General features: G+C 43.9%; 1 protein-coding gene across 1 annotated transcript; it reads right to left on the reverse strand.

Moving 5' to 3' along the window:
- Positions 1 to 7,377: 7,377 nt before the first annotated feature.
- On the reverse strand, positions 7,378 to 17,530 carry LOC144819500 (tubulin alpha-1D chain-like). Its single transcript, XM_078677357.1, has 4 exons — positions 17,430 to 17,530; positions 13,417 to 13,639; positions 8,966 to 9,114; positions 7,378 to 8,643 (listed from the first exon to the last, which is right to left on the reverse strand). Exons 1-4 carry the CDS (start codon positions 17,430 to 17,432, stop codon positions 7,672 to 7,674), a joined length of 1,347 nt encoding a protein of 448 aa, XP_078533483.1. The 5' UTR covers positions 17,433 to 17,530; the 3' UTR covers positions 7,378 to 7,671.
- Between the last annotated feature and the right edge of the window lie 1,776 nt (positions 17,531 to 19,306).

Here is a 19,306-nt window from a genome sequence, read left to right on the forward strand (position 1 = left end):
TCCCCCCGTGCCTCCTAAAATTTGTCGCTTTTTCTTTGTCTATCAGGACCTTTTTGTGTGTTGTCCCATGGGGCTAGATGCTCTTTGATGCCCAGTTGCTCACCAAGTTCCTGGCACCTATATACAAGGCGCCTGACGGAACCAGTGGCATAACCAACTGGGGTTGTCAACCCTAAAATGGTGGACACCATTGTCCCCTATGAGAGTGACTCCCATTGGAGCCCCTCTGACCCTTTGAAGGTTTTGGCGCACTTTGTGTAACCTGCAAACCTGACAGGAATCCCCTCAGGAGTTACAAGTACACAAAATGGCTGCCTTAGGAAGCCCAGTACGGTGGCTCCTAATGACCAAAAAGATACCTTGAAAGGGCCATGTCATTGACATAGCCAGGGAAGGTTCTAGAACCTTCTGGCTCGTGCTGGCATCCTAGGGCACGGGCTATAAAAGGCCCAGTCCCTGGCGGCCATAAAAAGAATGATCAAAGAACACCAGAAGAAGAGGACTTGACCCCAGATTGACACCTGCCCTGTTAACCCCCTGAGGCAGCTGATAGCGCAGGCAGAAGAACAGCAGAGGTCGCTGGCGTGGACCCTGACTGGCGTTCCAGTCAGAAGCGTGAGCAGTGACCTCTAGCCTTCAGCGCCTGGTCAGCGAGTGCCCAATTGCCCCTCAGAGACTTTGGCCATAGTCAGAGCCTCCCCGCCCCCCAGTGGTGAGATCGCAACTGCAACTCTTAAAAGTGCCACCTTCAACTTAAGTGCCTCCTGGCGGGCGTTCGGACGTCTCCGAACCCACCGCCGTCGACGCGCTGTTTGTGGATAGAAGGTGAGGTGCTGCGCTGGGGCGGGGAAAGGCTGGCCTTCATTTGGGCGAGATTACTGTCTCTGCCCTGCCCAAGTGACTTGGGAGCTGGTGTGTGGGCGGGAACCCCCCCCGTGAGTGAGCTCGGAGGGAGGATCGCAGAGCCCCTGGAACCCCCCTTCGCCCTTGGGAGAAGTGCCATACTGACTGGAGCGCTTACCGGCACCGCCGAAGTGAGGTGGGCCATCTCTACCCCTGAAGTTGCCGCGTTGTTGTGGAACTGTGATGCGGTCTCATTTTGAACTGTGCGCGCAGGTGTTTTGGCCCCTCCGGCAGCCCGTTCGACGGTCCCAAGACTCGTGAACTGGAGCCGCCTTCGGAAACCCCGCCTGCGCTGACAGAAGCGCACAGACTCCTCCGGCAGCAGTAGCATTGAACCGGCTGGCCGCGGAGTGTAATTGCCGTAGTCATTTTATGCCTTTATCTTCCAGATATACGCACAATGAGTTGTGAGTGCAACTAAGGGATTATCACGCGTATCTTGTGCCAGAGAGCCCAAACCCGTGAACACTTCAAAAACTGTAAGAGCACGCATTCCGCATTGAATGACAAACGTAATGTGTTTACCCTGAAAGTGATTAATTGGTGGCAGCGATACCAGAATGACCGTGATATTTATGTGAAACGATCAGTATCTAACCTGCTAGGAAACTGCCCAGTCATTGCTGATATTTATTCCAGTCACTGCTGATATTTATTCCAGTCATTGCTGATATTTATTCTAATGTATTGAATCCTGATATTTATCCAGTATATTTATTAGAGTCCAACTATTTATTCCTGAGAAACCAGTACACAGCTAATCAAACCCATGTAAGAAATGTGAATGTGATTACCTAAGTGAACTTCCTTCAAACCCAGAGAACTTTTACATAAACGAAACGTATTTTTCTATAACAGTGGTGTGGTGTCCTTTGTGTGGTGTGCAGGGAGTTATTATTTGGTCATAGCCGGCTTAACACAACAGCCTTCTACCGCCTTGTCACTCAAGCCAAGCTACCCCCCTTTGTGCTGGGCTTGCCTATCGCAGTAGCATTTTACTTTCGTTTTGTACCATACATTTTCTTAATCCACAGCTCATTATAAATCGTCACTGAAGGTGTTGCATAGGAGATTATTATATTGAAAGTAGATCGCTCCCAATATCCTGGAATATGGGGTATAGTCCGTATCCAAGAAGGGTCATTGTAAATCATGAGGAATTAGTTTTCCACTTTATCTAGATCCCAAGTAAAAAGTCCTCCATTATGTTGCATAAATCAAAATCTGTTCGGCTTTTAGGGTTGTGTTTTTAGGTTCACCCTGAAGTGATTCGTGTGGTACATTTACAATTTTTGGGACATTTTTTATTTCAATGTAGAAATCAAGTTGCCCAATTGCTAAAGTACTTTGAGGTTGACTCTGTATGCATAAGAGTCAAGTAGTCCAATATCTAGAATTTGTTCATCATTTTGTAATCATTTGCAAACTTTACCTGATAAGGATTGGAGATTTCAAGTTGTAATAGATCCTTGAATATAGCGCATGCACTACGGTGTTTGCTGCAGCATCTGCCAGTGTACTACAGCTCTTTTGTTCCAGGTGAACATGCTTAATGGTCCTTAATCATGTTGTCCTTTGTAAAGGCGATTATGCAGATGTGGCAGTTGAGTAGATTTAAAACCAGTCACCAATGTTTTCTCGTTTGCTTCCCCCCCCCCCCCAGACAGGTGTTTAAATTAGGCCTTTGTGAAGTGAGCTACCATTCCTCCCTTTCTTCACAAGGCACTTCTGAGCCATCCCCTCTACTGCTATACTTATTCCAGTTCCAAATAACTAATATCCTCCACTCAAATTACTTTCATATTTCACTACACTAATTCACCACTAATCCTTATGTGTTCCGGAGTAGCATGCTACTCGCCAAGAAAGTGCTTCAACACCCCCCCATCAGGGGTAACATGCTCTACATAAATGCAAACCTTTCCCTCCCCCACCCGTCTTCTATCCCTCCGCTATCCTTCTGAACCCAAATAACTGACTAACCTATCCACCACTCAAATTACTTTCATATTTCACTATACAAACCTTAATGGGTTCCGGAGTAGCGCGCTACTTGCCAAAGAAGCGCTTTGACGCCTCATCAGGGGTAGTGAACGCTATATAAATGTAACTACAATACCCGTCGAACCATGTTAATGCTTCATGCTTTACAACTGCTAGGATTCAACATATTATATGCATGTGAAAGGACTCAATAGTTCTATTAAACGGAAAAGTTCTTGCATAATTGTGGGCAAAAAAACTAGAAGAAACTAACCTGTCCAAATTGGAATTCATAAAGCTTCAAAAAGAATATGTGGTGAAAGTGGTCTATGCGAATGGTCTCTCTCCAGGAACAGATGGCGGAAGGAAGTTGCAATACTGATTAATAAGAATCTGATGGCCAGTTAATGCACAACCTAGACTGATCAATGGTAGACCTGCCTTTATAAGACTTTTAGTCATCTTCATAGGTGATAATTTGTCCAGTGTATGACATCAATGGAAGGCAGGCTGCGTTTCATAACAGGTTTGTGGTAGAACTGGGGCATTTCAACAGTCGAATAGGAGGCAACTGGGATACTGCACCTGACCTGTTATTCTGGGCCACAAGAAATATGCTGCAACATAATTATACCAGTGAGTTTACCAACAGATCTTGCTCTTTTGGAACCCTTATGCTTACCCCATCCAGGAGAGACGGTATACATTTTTGCAGTGCCTAAATGACAGACATTAGAATTATTCATTTCCTGGTACCTACTTTTTGTGTCTTCTGAGTGACAATCTGAAGACATTAGGCAACGTTCTATCAGTTCTACGGCTGGAGAAGGCGCTTGATGCTTAGGAACCAAAAAACAGTCTTGGATAACAACTGGGTGGCTATTAAATACCCTCGGGTGATAAAGAAACTACAGTTCAATCTGTAGGGCAATGACTCAGGAGCATTCGGTCAGCTCTGCCGAAGCTGCGGCATCTAAAGTATTAAGGTGAGGCCAATTAAAGAATCTGCTCGCTACCAGAAAAAAGCAAAATTCCATCAGCAAAGAACAGCAAAATCAAATTTTGAGTGAGCAACATGGGGGGGGGGGGGGGGGTCACCACGATCAAAAAAAACAATGACTTGCAATTCACACTAAAATAAATCTTAACTCTGACTGAGAAAGAGCTATCAATTAACATTTTATCATTCTGTTAAATCAGAGAAAGTAGGCAGGCTTAGCTTTGCAATTGAAGTAGATGGGCTCACACTGCTCTACCCCAACTCAGAGATACTCAATAGATAATCACCAATCCATTACTTATAGGATAAATTCTTGCACCAGTTTACAAGTTATATCCCTTTGGAGCCACTGGATAATCACTTCGAGAATGCTTCCTCACGCAGGTCACCCTCACATATACTGGAAGAATCCAAAAAAACATGAAAGATCGCGCAGAAGAAGGAATCCTGGCGGCCATACAACACTTTCAAGCAGAGCATCAGGATAAGATAGCTTTTGATTGATAAGTTCAACCGTACATTATTGCACCACTGTGCTGCAATGTTTACAGATAAGCTGACTGCAACTGCATTCCTACAAAACTTAAGCTTCAGTCTAATTTCTTCTGGAGCTGGATAAGGACCCGCTTCAATAAAGCGGGTCACCATAGGCCAATTTATCAAATAAATGCTTGGGGATACATTTTTGGTTAAATAACTGGCCTAAAGCCTGTGGAAATTCCTTCCTTTTTGGTACATAGAAATCCAGCCTTCTTTGTCCCAGGATGCTCCTCTAGTCACCATATAAAACCTTTTCCTCCCGTTATGGTAAGTAAGCACAAAACTAGGCCTGTGTCCTTGTATGCAGAAAAAGCTTTTGATAGGGTAGAATGGGTCGGTTTAGGGTACTACAGAGACCTGGCCTCATGAATAAATTGACACAGAAAATTAGATGGCCATCAGTCTTCCACCTCTATGGTCACATGCTACAAGGTCCAATCTGAGAAATTCACCATTGACAGAGTTGCAAATCAGGCAAATCCAGTCACCACTTATTTTTCTCTTACCATTCGGACAAGCTTCTAAAAATCAGTGCTTTTCTTACCCTCTGGTATATCATCCATGCAGATTGCACACTTCTACTACTACCAAAACCAGAGTTGACCCTACCCGAAATCATGGAAACTCCAGTTTGGTTGCTTATTTGGGTACAAATGAAACGGGACCAAAAGTGAGGCTTTACTGATGAAGTTCTACACTTCACCTTCCCCTATAGCAGGCTTACCGTTTAAGTGGCCTTCATTCGCAATTAAGTATTTTAGGATTAAGCATCTTGGGATAAATGAGAAAAAAGTAAGTCCCAGATGCATCACATTTAATAGACAAGACAAAACGTGATTTTGCACAGTGGTGTACCTTACAACGTACATTGCAGGGACCAGTATAAAGTTGTACTTCCTTAGGATGTTCCCCATGTCTTTCCCTAAATTCATATTGCAAAGGGTAATCCAGCTTGTTAAATACTATGTGGGGAGAACAAAGACCATGGTTTAAAAGGTCTAAGCTGAAGGCACCTCAACTTCTGGTGGAGAAGAGTACACAGCATGGTAGAATATTGGAAAATGTCATAGTATTTCTCACAGAAAAGACTGGAGAATGACCATTCAAATACGAATATATAGGACTACCCAACATGCATCTCCATTATAAAACACAATCTGCCTCACTTGACACCTTTTTTGCAGATGTGAACAGCCAGAATGAGGTTTTATAGAATAAACTAGAAACTGAGAGGGAGATCAGATTTTGGATGATGTATAGTGACATTGAAGCATCAGAGTAGTTATAGGTGGGAAGCTCAGTCGACAAGTAGGAGCTCTACAGATGCCCCAAAGTCAAGTAGTATTCGCAAAGCCATGCGGTCTCACCTTTTCAAGCTATTCATTGACGGTTTTGCCAGTGCTGTGAATCAGCAAAAAAAATAAAAATTAATAATGAGGTACAGCAGCATAGACTGAGAACTTAAGTGTGTCACCATGCAAGTCTGCATTTGGAACGATGAAGTCACAATTAAATGTTATTTAAGCATTCCAAGACTCTGGATGATTCCACTCGCTGTGGTAAGTTTAACCCTCAAAAAATGGAAGCACGCAATACGGGTGACAGATGGTATTAGAGGCGAGTTGTACTACCATACAGAGCAAAAGCATTTGCTGCACTTCTAGGAGGGCTGGGAAAAAAGCCAACTACACCTTCCCTGAATATGAGCAGAGGAAGGACCAGTCATCCAATCAAGAGGATTGCAAAGACTATTGTTTAAGTGAGGGGCACACTCAAGAGGAAGGAAAGCCATCTAATAAGATGCAAGCAAGTGTGGTAAGAAAGGCAGCCAATGGTAAGCAGTGAGCTGGTCTTAAAAGCCCACTAAGTATTTGTTATGGTCTGCAAGGAGTACTTCAGACTGCTTAAGTGGTCTTTAGGTAAAGCCTAAGTCCATGCACTTTATATACTGAATGGAGTTGCCAGTTATTTGATAGGAGCACAACTTACCAATGCATTTCATTAAAACGCCAATTGTAATCCAACAAGAGTATATTTTAATGGAGGTATACACCATTCCTTTATTATCATTGGAGGACCCTGCAATATAGTGGCTTCACAGGAGCTTTAAGTATTAAATGAAGTGCTGAACACCAGCCAGATTATTTTCTCTACAACTGGGGACTTAATTTTATACTAAAATATCAGCCGTTCATAAAAAAAAACACTTTTCTCCATTCTTGCAAGACGGAGGTCTGAAACCAGAAGCACCGAAGGCTTTGTCAGTACAGGCCATTTGGCGATGAGGAAAAGTGACAGAGTGAACTGTAAAGCATGCTTGGCGAACAACCAATGAGAAGCTACCCAAAAAAACTTGGAATTGCTAAACAAATTGTCAGTGATTCACGGAGAGCTGCAGAGCAACCTTCCAAATTCTCACTGATCCACAGATTTAGAAGTGAGCTAGCTCCACTGTCTCCCAGCCCCATTCCGCCGTCCTGCAACCACAAAAAAAAACCCATAATGTTCCGTTTGTCGATCTTGACAAGTCACTTCCAAGAGAACAGGACCTAAACCATTGTTCCTGCATTAACTATGTTCCAGGTGAAATAATATTCGAATTTTAAATAAGTTTCCAACACAGATCAGTAGTCTAGGTCACACCTCCTTTGCATAATACCCCCTTACAATTCATCTTTGATACTTTTCTAAAGCCAGAGCTGACATGTTGTAGTTCAGGCATAGCCAATCCCTTTCTGAAAGCTAAACCCTCATACACTAATGCAACTTCCAATCACAATACTAAATACAGTCTTATGAAATATGCTGAATCTGTGGTAGGTTTAATGATCACACTGAAGACCAGGAGTTGTTGGAGGACCACAAGCTCCCAAGATCAGCGTCGGTCCTTTTGTTTAGGTATGGTTCGTTCGCTGCCACAGGATTCAGATAAATCCAACACACACATGCAAAGGATCATAGCTTTTTTTTATTAATGCAGTAGCTTAGACAAACACATTAAAATATTTTATCAAACCAACACGCAATGTAAAGAGGTCTGCAGAACTGCTAGGGATCTTATATTTTTCGCATCTGAAGACATTGTTATGTAGCGCTGTACACTACTAGACAACTTCACTGGATTGGTAGGAAGTGATTTTATTAGATTGAGCTAAATGCCACACTAATCCCATAACTGACTAATGAGAACTAGCTCATGCAAGCATAAATTAAGTGCATGCCATCTTCAGTGCTCTACATGGAGATTACTCTTCTTCCTCCTCTTCCTCATTTACACTATCTGTTCCAACCTCTTCATAATCTTTTTCAAGGGCAGCCATATCCTCCCGGGCTTCAGAGAACTCGCCCTCCTCCATGCCCTCCCCAACATACCAATGCACAAAGGCCCTCTTAGAATACATCAAGTCAAACTTATGGTCAAGCCGGGCCCAGGCTTCAGCAATTGCAGTTGTGTTGCTCAACATGCAGACTGCCCGCTGGACTTTAGCCAGGTCTCCTCCGGGGACCACTGTAGGGGGTTGGTAGTTGATGCCCACCTTGAACCCAGTGGGACACCAGTCTACAAACTGGATGGACCGCCTGGTCTTGATTGCAGCTATGGCTGCATTGACGTCTTTGGGCACTACATCACCACGATAGAGCAAGCAGCAGGCCATGTACTTGCCACGCCTAGGATCACATTTCACCATCTGGTTCGCAAATTCGAAGCAGGCATTGGTGATTTCTGGCACTGACAACTGCTCGTGGTAGGCCTTTTCTGCAGATATAATTGGAGAGTAGGTAACTAAAGGGAAATGGATTCTGGGATATGGCACTAAATTGGTTTGAAACTCTGTAAGGTCTACATTCAAGGCACCATCAAACCTGAGAGAAGCTGTAATGGAAGACACAATCTGTCCGATCAACCTGTTTAGGTTGGTGTAGGAGGGACGCTCAATGTCTAGGTTACGATTACAGATGTCATAAATGGCCTCATTGTCCACCATGAAAGCACAGTCTGAATGCTCCAGAGTCGTGTGGGTGGTCAGAATGGAGTTGTATGGTTCCACCACAGCAGTAGACACCCTTGGTGCAGGATATACAGAGAACTCCAGCTTGGACTTCTTGCCATAGTCCACGGAGAGTCGTTCCATCAAGAGCGAAGTGAAGCCTGAGCCGGTCCCACCTCCAAAGCTGTGGAAGATCAAGAAGCCTTGAAGTCCACTGCACTGGTCCGCCTGCAAGAGGGAAACATTTTTTACTTTAATATTTGTGAAAGGCATAATTTGCTAAAGACACATCATTGGAGAGGTAACTGGGAGGAAAATTGAACAGCTTAGAAATGCAAAACAATTTAATAGTTCAGCCCTCCAAACTCCAATCCCACTAAGTTATCAAACTGGCCAACTTATTTGTAGCATTTGCCTAGAGTACACTTAGAATCCCTTGCCCTACGAGGGCTACCAAGAAACTACCCCATCTCTTGGAATATGCTGAAGTTGTACATTTGCTGTGGCCACATGCCAACAGCCATACAAGCAAATGGAAAAAAGTACGTGCCATTTTTCGGATCCTGTCCATTACAGAATCAATGATTTCTTTGCCAATGGTGTAATGGCCACGAGCGTAGTTGTTTGCAGCATCTTCCTTTCCAGTAATGAGCTGTTCTGGGTGGAACAAGGTGCGATACTTTCCAGTTCTTATCTCATCTGTAGTGGGCAAAATAAAGATTAAAAAAATTATAACCCGCCATACAACCTATTGAATCTAGCTCCGACCGAGTGGTTCGAGAAAGTACCAATAGGCTGGTGTGGATATATGGTAAATTTCACAGTACTAGTGATAAAACCATCTTTGCAACACTACATGTAGGACTTTAGCTTTGCCTTTCTAGAATGGCAAATCCAGTACAGCAAGTGTGTTAAGGTAGTTTATCCAGAAACTTAGCTTGCTACCTATCCAAGTCATTGTTAACCACAGACTCAGGGAAAACCGTGTATTCATAATCGTTAAAATCTGCCCATCAGAAGGACAGACAACCAAACTGCCAGGAGTCCCTACCGTCACCAGACTATACCAGACTTTGAACACCAAAAATATATTCCAGCCGTTCTTTGGTATTTCCAGCCATCCATTTTGCCACAGTAGAATTGAGGCTTCTGTACTACAGACGCCCATTCATGCTGGAAAGCTGTGGAACAGGTGTGTGTAGTTGTAACGGAAGATATTTTATTGGTTCCTTAAACTCTAAGGAAATGATTTGCACAAAGCTACTGGAAATTAGTTCCAAGGAAGGGGCTGCTAGGCAGGGAAGAAAGTACCTCTGCTTTGTACTAGAAACAAAGATACAGCTCGACCCCACAGACAGAAAAGCAAGAATCTCCATATTTTATTTTGGAGAAAATTTAGAAGCAGATACAGGAGGCACTCCAACAAAGCCTGCTAAATTAAATGTTACATGTGCCATTATGGCAGCCAGTGAATGAATTCAAGAAGGGGCAGCAGATTCAAACCTTAAAGCATGAACAGTAACATTTTGGAAGATCTAAAGGGGAGCAAAGATTTGTTACTCAGATACATGGTCTAGATTCTACCATCACGGTTACATCAAGATCTCCTGCCCGATGGAGTGAATATTCTGTAGAAGTTGAAACAAGTTTCATTGGAAATATTGCAATCTGAGGGTTCAAGATCAGATAAAATATTCTGCCAAAAAGTAAACATTTCTTCCTGCACTTCACAGCTCCCCAAAACTGTAGGGTGCAGAAGATAAACCCTAGAATTTTGCCTCATATTGAAGAATCAATTTTCCAGAACTAGAACTAATGGCAGACTACCTTAGTCACAAGATCTCTGCTCTGTTACACATGCACTGCTATTAAGGCAGACTCCGCCTTCCGCACTGTGGCTACCACCAACATGGAATTAGGGGATTAGAAGAGGTAGCACACAGTCAGGACGGTTAACAGACTGAAGGGAAATGGTCATAAATACAAGGCTATGACATCCACTTGCTTAATAATTCTCCTGCATGGTCTTCCCCTAGAGGTTAGAATTAATTCCAATTTCCTGTGGCATTTTCCAGAATCATAAGTGTACAGAAAATTATACCTTTAAAGACCCGATCCACTAAGGATGAGATCCTTGGACCACAATACCAGGTAAAGCTACAGCATGGTGACCATGTCTCCTAATTAGCTGCTTAAACCATTAACACGTTAGCTGTAATACAATTCATGTGGACTGCTTTGCAGTCTATGTATCTATTCAACTAATAGTAATTCGGCAGACCTAGCAGGGAAGCAATGAGAGCCAAATAGGTGGGAACCCAGGGATACAACTCATGAAAGCCTACAAGGAGGCAGAACATAGCTGCCGTCTCATTGGTTGCTTGTGCCAAGCACTAGATATCAGAACGGCTGGATGGGGAATTTTGGGATCTGGTGGTTTATCAGTGAATTAGGTGTGGTCACCTCCTGAAGTCCAAAGTGCACCATTACAGGTCTGTATCAGAAGCCTGTGCATGTATCTAGGCTGTGGATCAGTGCTCGAAAGCTCTACTGTGTCCAAGGCTACAGATCGGTCGAGCAGATCATGAGGTGGGGGGGGGGGGGTAAGGGGCGCACTTGCTACTGCTGCAGATTTTCTGACTTGTATAATGCTTTCTGGGATGAGGTGGTTAAAAGGCTGTATTGGTAGTACTATAACAGTGATCTAATCCAGCGATTCCTGTAGGTTGGTGGACACTGCTGGTTTGAAGATTTTTTTCAAACAATTGAAAATGGGAGATTTTGGATAAGTTCACATGTCGGTGTAGGATCGGATTCTTTAGTGAACACATCTGTCCTCTTGAGGGACAACAGGAGGATCCTTGGCAGAGAGAAGAGTTGATGTAAGGGGTGGGAAGACAGTAAAAGGATAAAGTATAAATGATGGTAGGGTTGAATCAGACTTTGTCCCTTTTGTGATAATTATGTTTGCTAGCTCAGCGTGTGAGGAGATCACGGAGTGTCCATTTGTGGGATAAAGTAATTGGGAGCAAGGAAGTATTGCATGTGTCAATTTAGGATTTGATTTTGCTGGTTAAATGATGGTATGTACGGACTACCTTATAAGAATAATTGGTAAGGGGATTGATTTAGTATTGTAGTACCTTGAACAGTGCTTAACTTTCAAGAATTGCTTTATTAATGCAGTCTTTTAGAATGGGACTATAGTTTTGTGATGACTACTTTGCATGTACAGAGGCGCAAATTTCAAGTTGGAGGGGTATATTGGCCAGTCTCCGCTTCTCTTGTCCCAAAATGGCACCCTTGTTAGCTTCAAGTTAACTGGCATACCCCATTGTCAACAGTTTAGCGGTTCAACATTACCATGGAACACCTCGTTCTACACGGATTATAGTGTACCACCACATTAACATTCGGTATGGGCTGGAGGAGCTGCATGTATTGAGGAGTTCGTCTGAGGGGAGCCACAGGTAGGTCTTTGAAGGTGCGGCATGTCAGTTTTTTGGTTGAACTTGATGCAAGTGTTTGCAGTGAAATATGCAGGGGTAACAAAGGAGTATATCTAGTCCAGAGGTATTAGAACCTTGCAGTGGATTGGGGTAAGACAGACAGGTTCCCAATGTTGTCTTTAGAGTGGGTTGGCTCAATGATGTCCTGGTTAATGTTCAGAGTATTGAAGAGTGTGAAGGACACTTCCTTCACTGGCTTTGTGCTGAAACCACCAGGAAGGTTAACACCTCTCTGGAATGTAGGGTGGGTGTACTAAATTGACGCAACAGGTTTTTTGCTGCAGTTAGGCCTCAGATCTCAGATTGAAGGCAGCTGTCTGGAGTGCCAACAATGAGTTGCAAGTGGGGAGTTTGAATGACTACTTCAGTTGCTTGGTGTCTAGGGAAAGACTGGGCTGAGGGAGACTAGGTTGATGGAGTCACCATCCTGTGTTATAAACACCGTGCATAAGTTTAATGCAGTGGTCTGCTTAAATGAGGATACGAAGGTGCGGGGGAAATTCAACTAGATCTAGGTTTCTTTGATAAAGAGTGCATATAGGTGGTCTTATTCTAGTGGTAGAACTGTGTCAGAGGGATGGATGACTACACAATGTGCATTGATGAGCAGGAGTTGAAGTGTTTGAGTTGGTAATGGGCAGGTGCATGGAAAAGGTTGTTGATGTGCATAAGTAGTGCGAGCTTGGGTTTGCAAGGCTGCCAATATTGAGAGGTATTTAGTGCTGAAGACTCAGGGGTCCTACCACTAACCAGGGTTCTCTTGCCTCTGGTTGGAGTTCCGAGGCTCTAGGATGTCCCCAGCTCTGGATAAAGAGGGGCCAGTGGATAAACTTAGTTGAAACTTTCAGGCAGCGGGATGCCCTGGAATATGGAATGCAACTAGAGACTAGCCAATTAGTTAGACAGTACAGTGGTCAAGGGACCTGGCTGCAAAGTGGAGTCTGTGGCACACAGATTGCAGGTAGGCCTTCAAAGGGTTGGAAGCAAAACCATCGTGCCAACACTAACACTCCCTTAAACAGGGCTGTATCATAACTGGGCAAAAAACCTGAAGCAAGCCACATAATGGAGCAACCTCTGAAATTATAAACCCCTTTCCAGGATAGAACTCAAAAACTATGGATGAAATGTTCACAGGTTGTTTTAAAAAGAATAAAAGGCTACACCCGACTGAAGAGGCCCCATAAGGCCGAAACCAGTCTGCTTTAGTTCTGCAGCAGACAAGCCATTAAAACATTTAGTTATTGTGTAATTCTTCTTGTCCTTCTGAATCCAAGAAAGCTATTGCTCTGTGAAGCACTTCACAGGATCCTGGTGCCATGTCCGTCCAGTGACACCACTACCTCAGTGGATGGCTTAGCTAAAAGTGGTCCAGTGTAAGTCCGAGAACCAGAACTATGCCAGATATTCATGATAACACTAACTACATAAATGAGTTTCATTGACATTCACTGTACGCGCTGCATTTTCACTTCAGCCTCCGGAGCCTTACCAATGACTGTTTCCTCCAGGTCGATGAAGATTGCTCGAGGGACGTGCTTTCCTGATCCAGTTTCGCTGAAGAAGGTCCCAAAGGAAGAGTCCACCTGTCCAACTTGATAATCTACATTTAGAGTGCCATCCGGCATCAGCCCGTGCTCCAGGCAGTAGAGCTCCCAGCAGGCATTGCCCATCTGAACTCCAGCCTGGCCGACGTGAACGGATAAGCACTCCCTCTGAAAGTCATAAAGAGGACATAGCTTAAGTACATTACATTTACTGGAAAAAAATGCATGCATTACAACCATTACAGCACTAAAGAACAATCTCCCCTTGGGAGATATTCAATCCACATGTAGATCTTACATTCACTCCTCACTCGCCTGATTCACTACAACTATAACTCCAGTACCATAGCCGTATTTAAAAGAAAGCTTTAACATAGCATAATAGCAAATTATTTTTAAGAGGACTGATGGAGGTTAGAATCTACACAGTACGACGCAAGACAATTCTATACACTCAAAACAGAATTGCCTCAAAAACAGGGAGATAAACTGACAACACCAGATAAACTATCCATTCAATCTGTGGTAAATGATACTTAATGAGGTGTCCAAATCATCCATTGTATCATCAGTTTACAGATTCAGTACTAGGAGTTCAGCAACACGTTTCGTTAAATCAAACTATTTTAAAGCCACCGTCTTCAGAACCAACAAATTGATTCTCCCACACACCCCGAAAGACACAGTAACTCAAGAAGAGGTTGTGAAGATCCTTTGAGGGACCTGTAAGCAATAACGAGGCTCCTCCGAATTTAAATTTAAAAAACAGAAAGTTCTCACAACTATGGGGGTAGAGGGTCACCCTCGTAGTAGTGGAACAATCCTTTTAAAGGTGAAGACGTACTCAGTCCAATGCTCTCCAGATGTCAATACAATTGTAGGGGAATTAAATCCTCTGGACAGCTTAGGGCGCCGTTTAGAATTTATCCAGCTACTTCTTCAAAGCGGCCGATTCGGATACAAGAAGCGCGTGGACACAGAAATGTGTTTTGAATTCCCAAAATATTGATTGTATAAAATTGTTATGTTGACTGAGGATTTTAGACTGCACAAGTCCTCTAAATTGAAGGGAAAAAAAGTACCTACGAGTTGCACATTTATTATGACAATTATGATACTGTGGATGTATACACGAAGATTTTTAAAAGTAGTATTGCTAATATGCTTTGCTAGTAAAGCTCTGTCTTTTACACTGCTGTGGTACTGGAGTTCTGGTTCAAGTGAATGCAAGGCATACATGTGGATTCAATATTTCCCCAATGGGAGATTGATCTTTATTAATTAATTAAAGGTTTATATAGCGCTAGGAATCGACTCCCGGAGGAGTATCTCCACACTTCGACCGCTGGGGAACCCGGCCTGGCTCACCCTGAGAGATGGGTATCTCTAAGGTGCGACCAAGCATCCCCGGTGATCTGGGGGGGCCGTTGTGAAGATGAGGCAAGCTGATGCCCAGAGTTGCCGCGTGTGGTCTCTGACTAGACTAGGCACCGAGGCGAGAATTAGCGAGTCCGCTGACCCTGGTCCACGACCCTGCCGCGTCGGGAATCGAACCCTGGTCCCGGGCCGTTCTCTGCTTACGGGTCTGCCGCCTCTAACCAGTGAGCCACACTTCTCTGCTTGCTTTTAAAGTTGCTCGGTCCCCATTTTTGGACGGTCCTGCTGCTGTAATTTATTGATCAACAGTCATAAAAGTACAGAACCCATATTGTTCACCAATGTTCCAATTTCCTATACACTGCAACTCAGGCGGTTGCATGTCGTATCAGATGTTAATGAGTCATGCATGCAATGGACTTGGCAAGCTCATGTCAGGTCCTTGCCTCCTAACAGAGCCCTACAAATGCAAAGGGGAGGACATCAGTGACCAGTGGAGAATAGGCTCAAACAATCAAGCCACGTCAGTTCTGGAGACTGAGAACCCTATCCGTATTCCAAGCAGGCATGTCTATCACAAGTAGGTAGCAAACAGTTCGCTTAAGGGTTGAACTCTATGTATTGCCCCCATTGTACTAGGAATGCAACTAGAAGAGTGCCAAGAAGAACCTAGTGCTAAAACTAGTCCCAAGGCCATTGCAATGAGTATCAAATGCTATACACAGCATTTAATGCAGTCTGCAAATGTCACCTTAACCCACTGTCGAAGTTACTAGTTCATCCAGCTATGGCTTTCGGTGCAGGTGTGGCCATTACGGCCAAGTCAAACGAGGAGCCCCAGCACTCCTGGGCAGCGCCACTAGAACCCCACTGTATGCACCAGAGGGTGGTTGTGCAGCCTGCTGCTGCTCTGTTGAAGTGTAACTGAATGCATTAGCAGAGGCATAGTAAGAGTGCCAAGGTCTCCAAAGCAGAGAGGGACATGGGCTTCTTGCTCCAGGATCTGCAGCAAAGCAAGTGTTTAGGGCACGGTAGGGCCCTCATGACTGGGCCCAGCACCACCTTTAGTAGCTACACGTCTGCACTTTAGTAAAGTCTGTGTGCTAATGTGCTCTACTGGACAACATCCTATTGCACTAGCGTACATTACCGGCCGTAATGCCACCACTGGGGCAGATAGCCCGGGCAGGAAAACTCCCTTCCAGAGGTCAGCAAACCATGAACTAATTGTTTCATATGAGGAAACTGAAGTATTGAGATTTGAGAGTTAAAACATTTCACTCTTAAGTGTTGCAAATTAACCCATTTTAATTGTGAAGTCAGACTAATGCTTCACTCATGAGCCCCCCCCCCCCCCAATCACATTCAGAGCGCCGAGTTCAGAGTAGAAGCCGAGCAACAGTTCTACAATGTGACCCCCACTCAGGAGGAAGGCCCGATCCAACATCCCAGCAATGGAGTGACCACACCCAAACACCGAGGGAGCCTTTGGCGTCCAAGCCAGCAAGCTGTGGGACTCAAAACGAATGCAGGGGAGAAGAAAGCCCCCACACACCATCCACCGACCGTACTTTACGGCAACCAATAGCATATCATCTTCCTACTTACGTGCCCCAAGTAACAAAAGCGACAAGAAAGCTTGGACTGCTAAAACAGGAGTAGTGCTCAAACCATCTCTTTCACATACCTCCCGTATAAACTTCTTCCAACCCTTCCCCACATAAATCACCCTGCACCAAGGACTTCTACGACAAACATACAAGCCCAACCAAAATCGTTCCAGGCAGCCGAGGGCCACCAGGGAGCCATAGAAGTGCCAGATAAAAGGAATACGACACCAAACTTAACCGAAAGCCACCACAAACAAAAACACGATACAAGCAAACTACATGCACTTTAAAGTAGGACTTGAGTGTGCAGAGACGTAGCACCAGCTCGGACTCAGCACGGGTGTTAAAATGAATCCATAACCGCAACTTCCTCACGAAAGTAATGACGAAACATGTTTGAGTAATTTCAAACCGCGACTCCCCGTGCCATCATAACTTATAAAAACAAAACCCTTATAAACGAGATTGCATTTTGAGACAATGATTTTTATTTTGTTGTTGGGGAATAGGGCGGGTAGGAGTAATAGCTTCCGAGATCATGCAGTCCGGGAGTTTGTTGCATGTTGGGATGTGTAGTCCAGTTTGTTCCATTATAAAACCAGCACTACAAGTCCAAGAAATCAAAGCAAATACCAAGAATGTATACGGTAATTCCTGCTTGTAACAGAAACTGAAAGCACTGGGGGTGCGGGGGTGACCAAAACTGAAATAACATGCGGAAGAAAGAAAACGCAAAAAGAAAAACGCAAACAAATAAGGCCGGTAGGTTCTTTTGCGATTAAACGCTCATCAAATTCAAGGTTTAAAACGATACATAAATTCAAATAAACACGGTACTCTGTGGGTAAAATCTTTCACAAAAGGATACTTTAAAAACTCAAAGCCCTGCTCACTTGAAATGCCAAAACTGAATTGCAGTCTCCCAAAACCAAACACTTCTTAATACATCGACCATAGTGCTATAAACCTACCATGATTCAGCAACCAGCACGATTTAAACCAGAAAAAGATAGCTTCGCTTCGAGTGAACCCTGCGCCCTGGCCCTCCTATAAATACCACTTTCCTATTCCATCACCTCACCTGTGGAGGAGGGCGGGCTTCGAATTTTAAAGCCGCAGGACATTGCGAAAAGTGTCTTTCACAAGAAATCATCAATTTCTTTACTTCTTAATCTGTATGATCGTATACATTTGTATGAAACTCGTATCCAGTTTCTATTTCATGAACAGTGACTTGTCGCTCATATCAGGCATGATCCCTTTCCCCAGCCCTGCCTTTTTACTTGCATTCTGATAAGTGCAGTCCTGAAGCTACATTTACAGGAACATTACAAGTACCAGAATGCAAAGGAAAACAAAACTACTAGTAAGTGACCCACCTTAGCTTGAGATTTCGTGAGATCTCTAAGGTAATTGGTTCGGGAAGTACAGGTCAACGTTAAGACTCCTCACTGGTATCATTATGTCCTGCTAACGTGCACGAGCCATCTTTCAGCAAGATTGCTCACTCACTCTAGACATAAAGCCGCGCTCTCTAGTTCCTAACTTTATTACGCTAATTTGCATACCTGCCTAGTAGTTACACGAGGTGTGACATAGCAAGCCAGTCCTGTATGCTAGCCAACATCAGGTTGCATTCTGGGACTTGAAGTTTCCCTGGTACCGTTGTAAGCGTGGATTTAACAATCCCAGGATGCAAAGTGTCAGAGGCAAAACATCACGTCTTACTGCAAGTATAGGATGGTATACTTTTACTTTATAGCTACAACTAATGCATTCTGGCGGTTCTCTTCAGCAGGCCCACATGAACTAAGATCCCACACACCAATGATTTGTAAAACGAGATCCCAGGATTGGAAAGACAACTTCCTGGTAACACAGGGCCACTCCGAGTGGGGGCATCCACCCCTGGGGGTTGCCTGGTGGAACGCGTGGAATTTGAGATCTTCTGGAAATGTGCCATTATTATTGGAAAATCATTACTTAGGATTATAGTTTTTTTTTAAATTAGCATTGCATTCCATCCAGACATCTCATGCTTATCTATGTCAAGTGAAAGCAGTTCCAGCCTTGTTTTTACCCTTTACACCCTTGTACCAGAAGGTTAGTTTTGTCTTTATAATTCCAGAACTGCAAAGTACCAGCATGCAAAGAGGGAGCACTACTCACACCTGACATGGGCCAGCTTCTAGCTTCTAGTTTCCTGTTTCAGGATGGATCTCATCTTCTAATACATTTTCCTTGTTTTTTTTTCGTGGGTGTCTTTTATTTCCTTTGTCTCTTCTACATCAGGTATTCCCACTTGGAGTACACAGTTTTTCACATTATCGAGGCTCATCGCGAAGATCCCAAGTTGTATCCAGTGTCGGATGTTCATCCAGTCTTGACTGTTTAAATCACGTAACTTTGCATTCTTCTTCTGATTTTTGGGGATTTCCATAAAGTGCTCCTAACCAGCTGTGACGGGCACCTAATGAGTGAGGGCTGAGTTGCAATTTAGTACATTTGTAAGACTTGGGTGGTGGAGAAGCACATATCTCTTACATTTCCCAAGTTCATTGGGAGTAGTTGATGAAACCCAGACTATTTCTTTGCATTCTTGGACTTGTAATCCCATTTTTAAATGTGCTAAATAGGACTACAAATCCCTGAATGCAGAGGAAACAAGCACTGGCAAAACCAATAGGTCTTGCTTATGTAAGAGCTATTGGCTTTGCCAATGTGTTTTAGCCATATTGTACACCAGCGTGGCTAAAAGTTTATGGCATAGAGGAAAGTGGTGAGTGGAGTGGTGTAGAGTGGAGTGGTGCAGAGTGGAGGGGCATAGAGTGTTGTGGAGTGCTGTCGA

Source organism: Lissotriton helveticus, chromosome 1_1 (genome assembly GCF_964261635.1).
Source record: "Lissotriton helveticus chromosome 1_1, aLisHel1.1, whole genome shotgun sequence".
Lineage (NCBI taxonomy): Eukaryota > Metazoa > Chordata > Amphibia > Caudata > Salamandridae > Lissotriton > Lissotriton helveticus.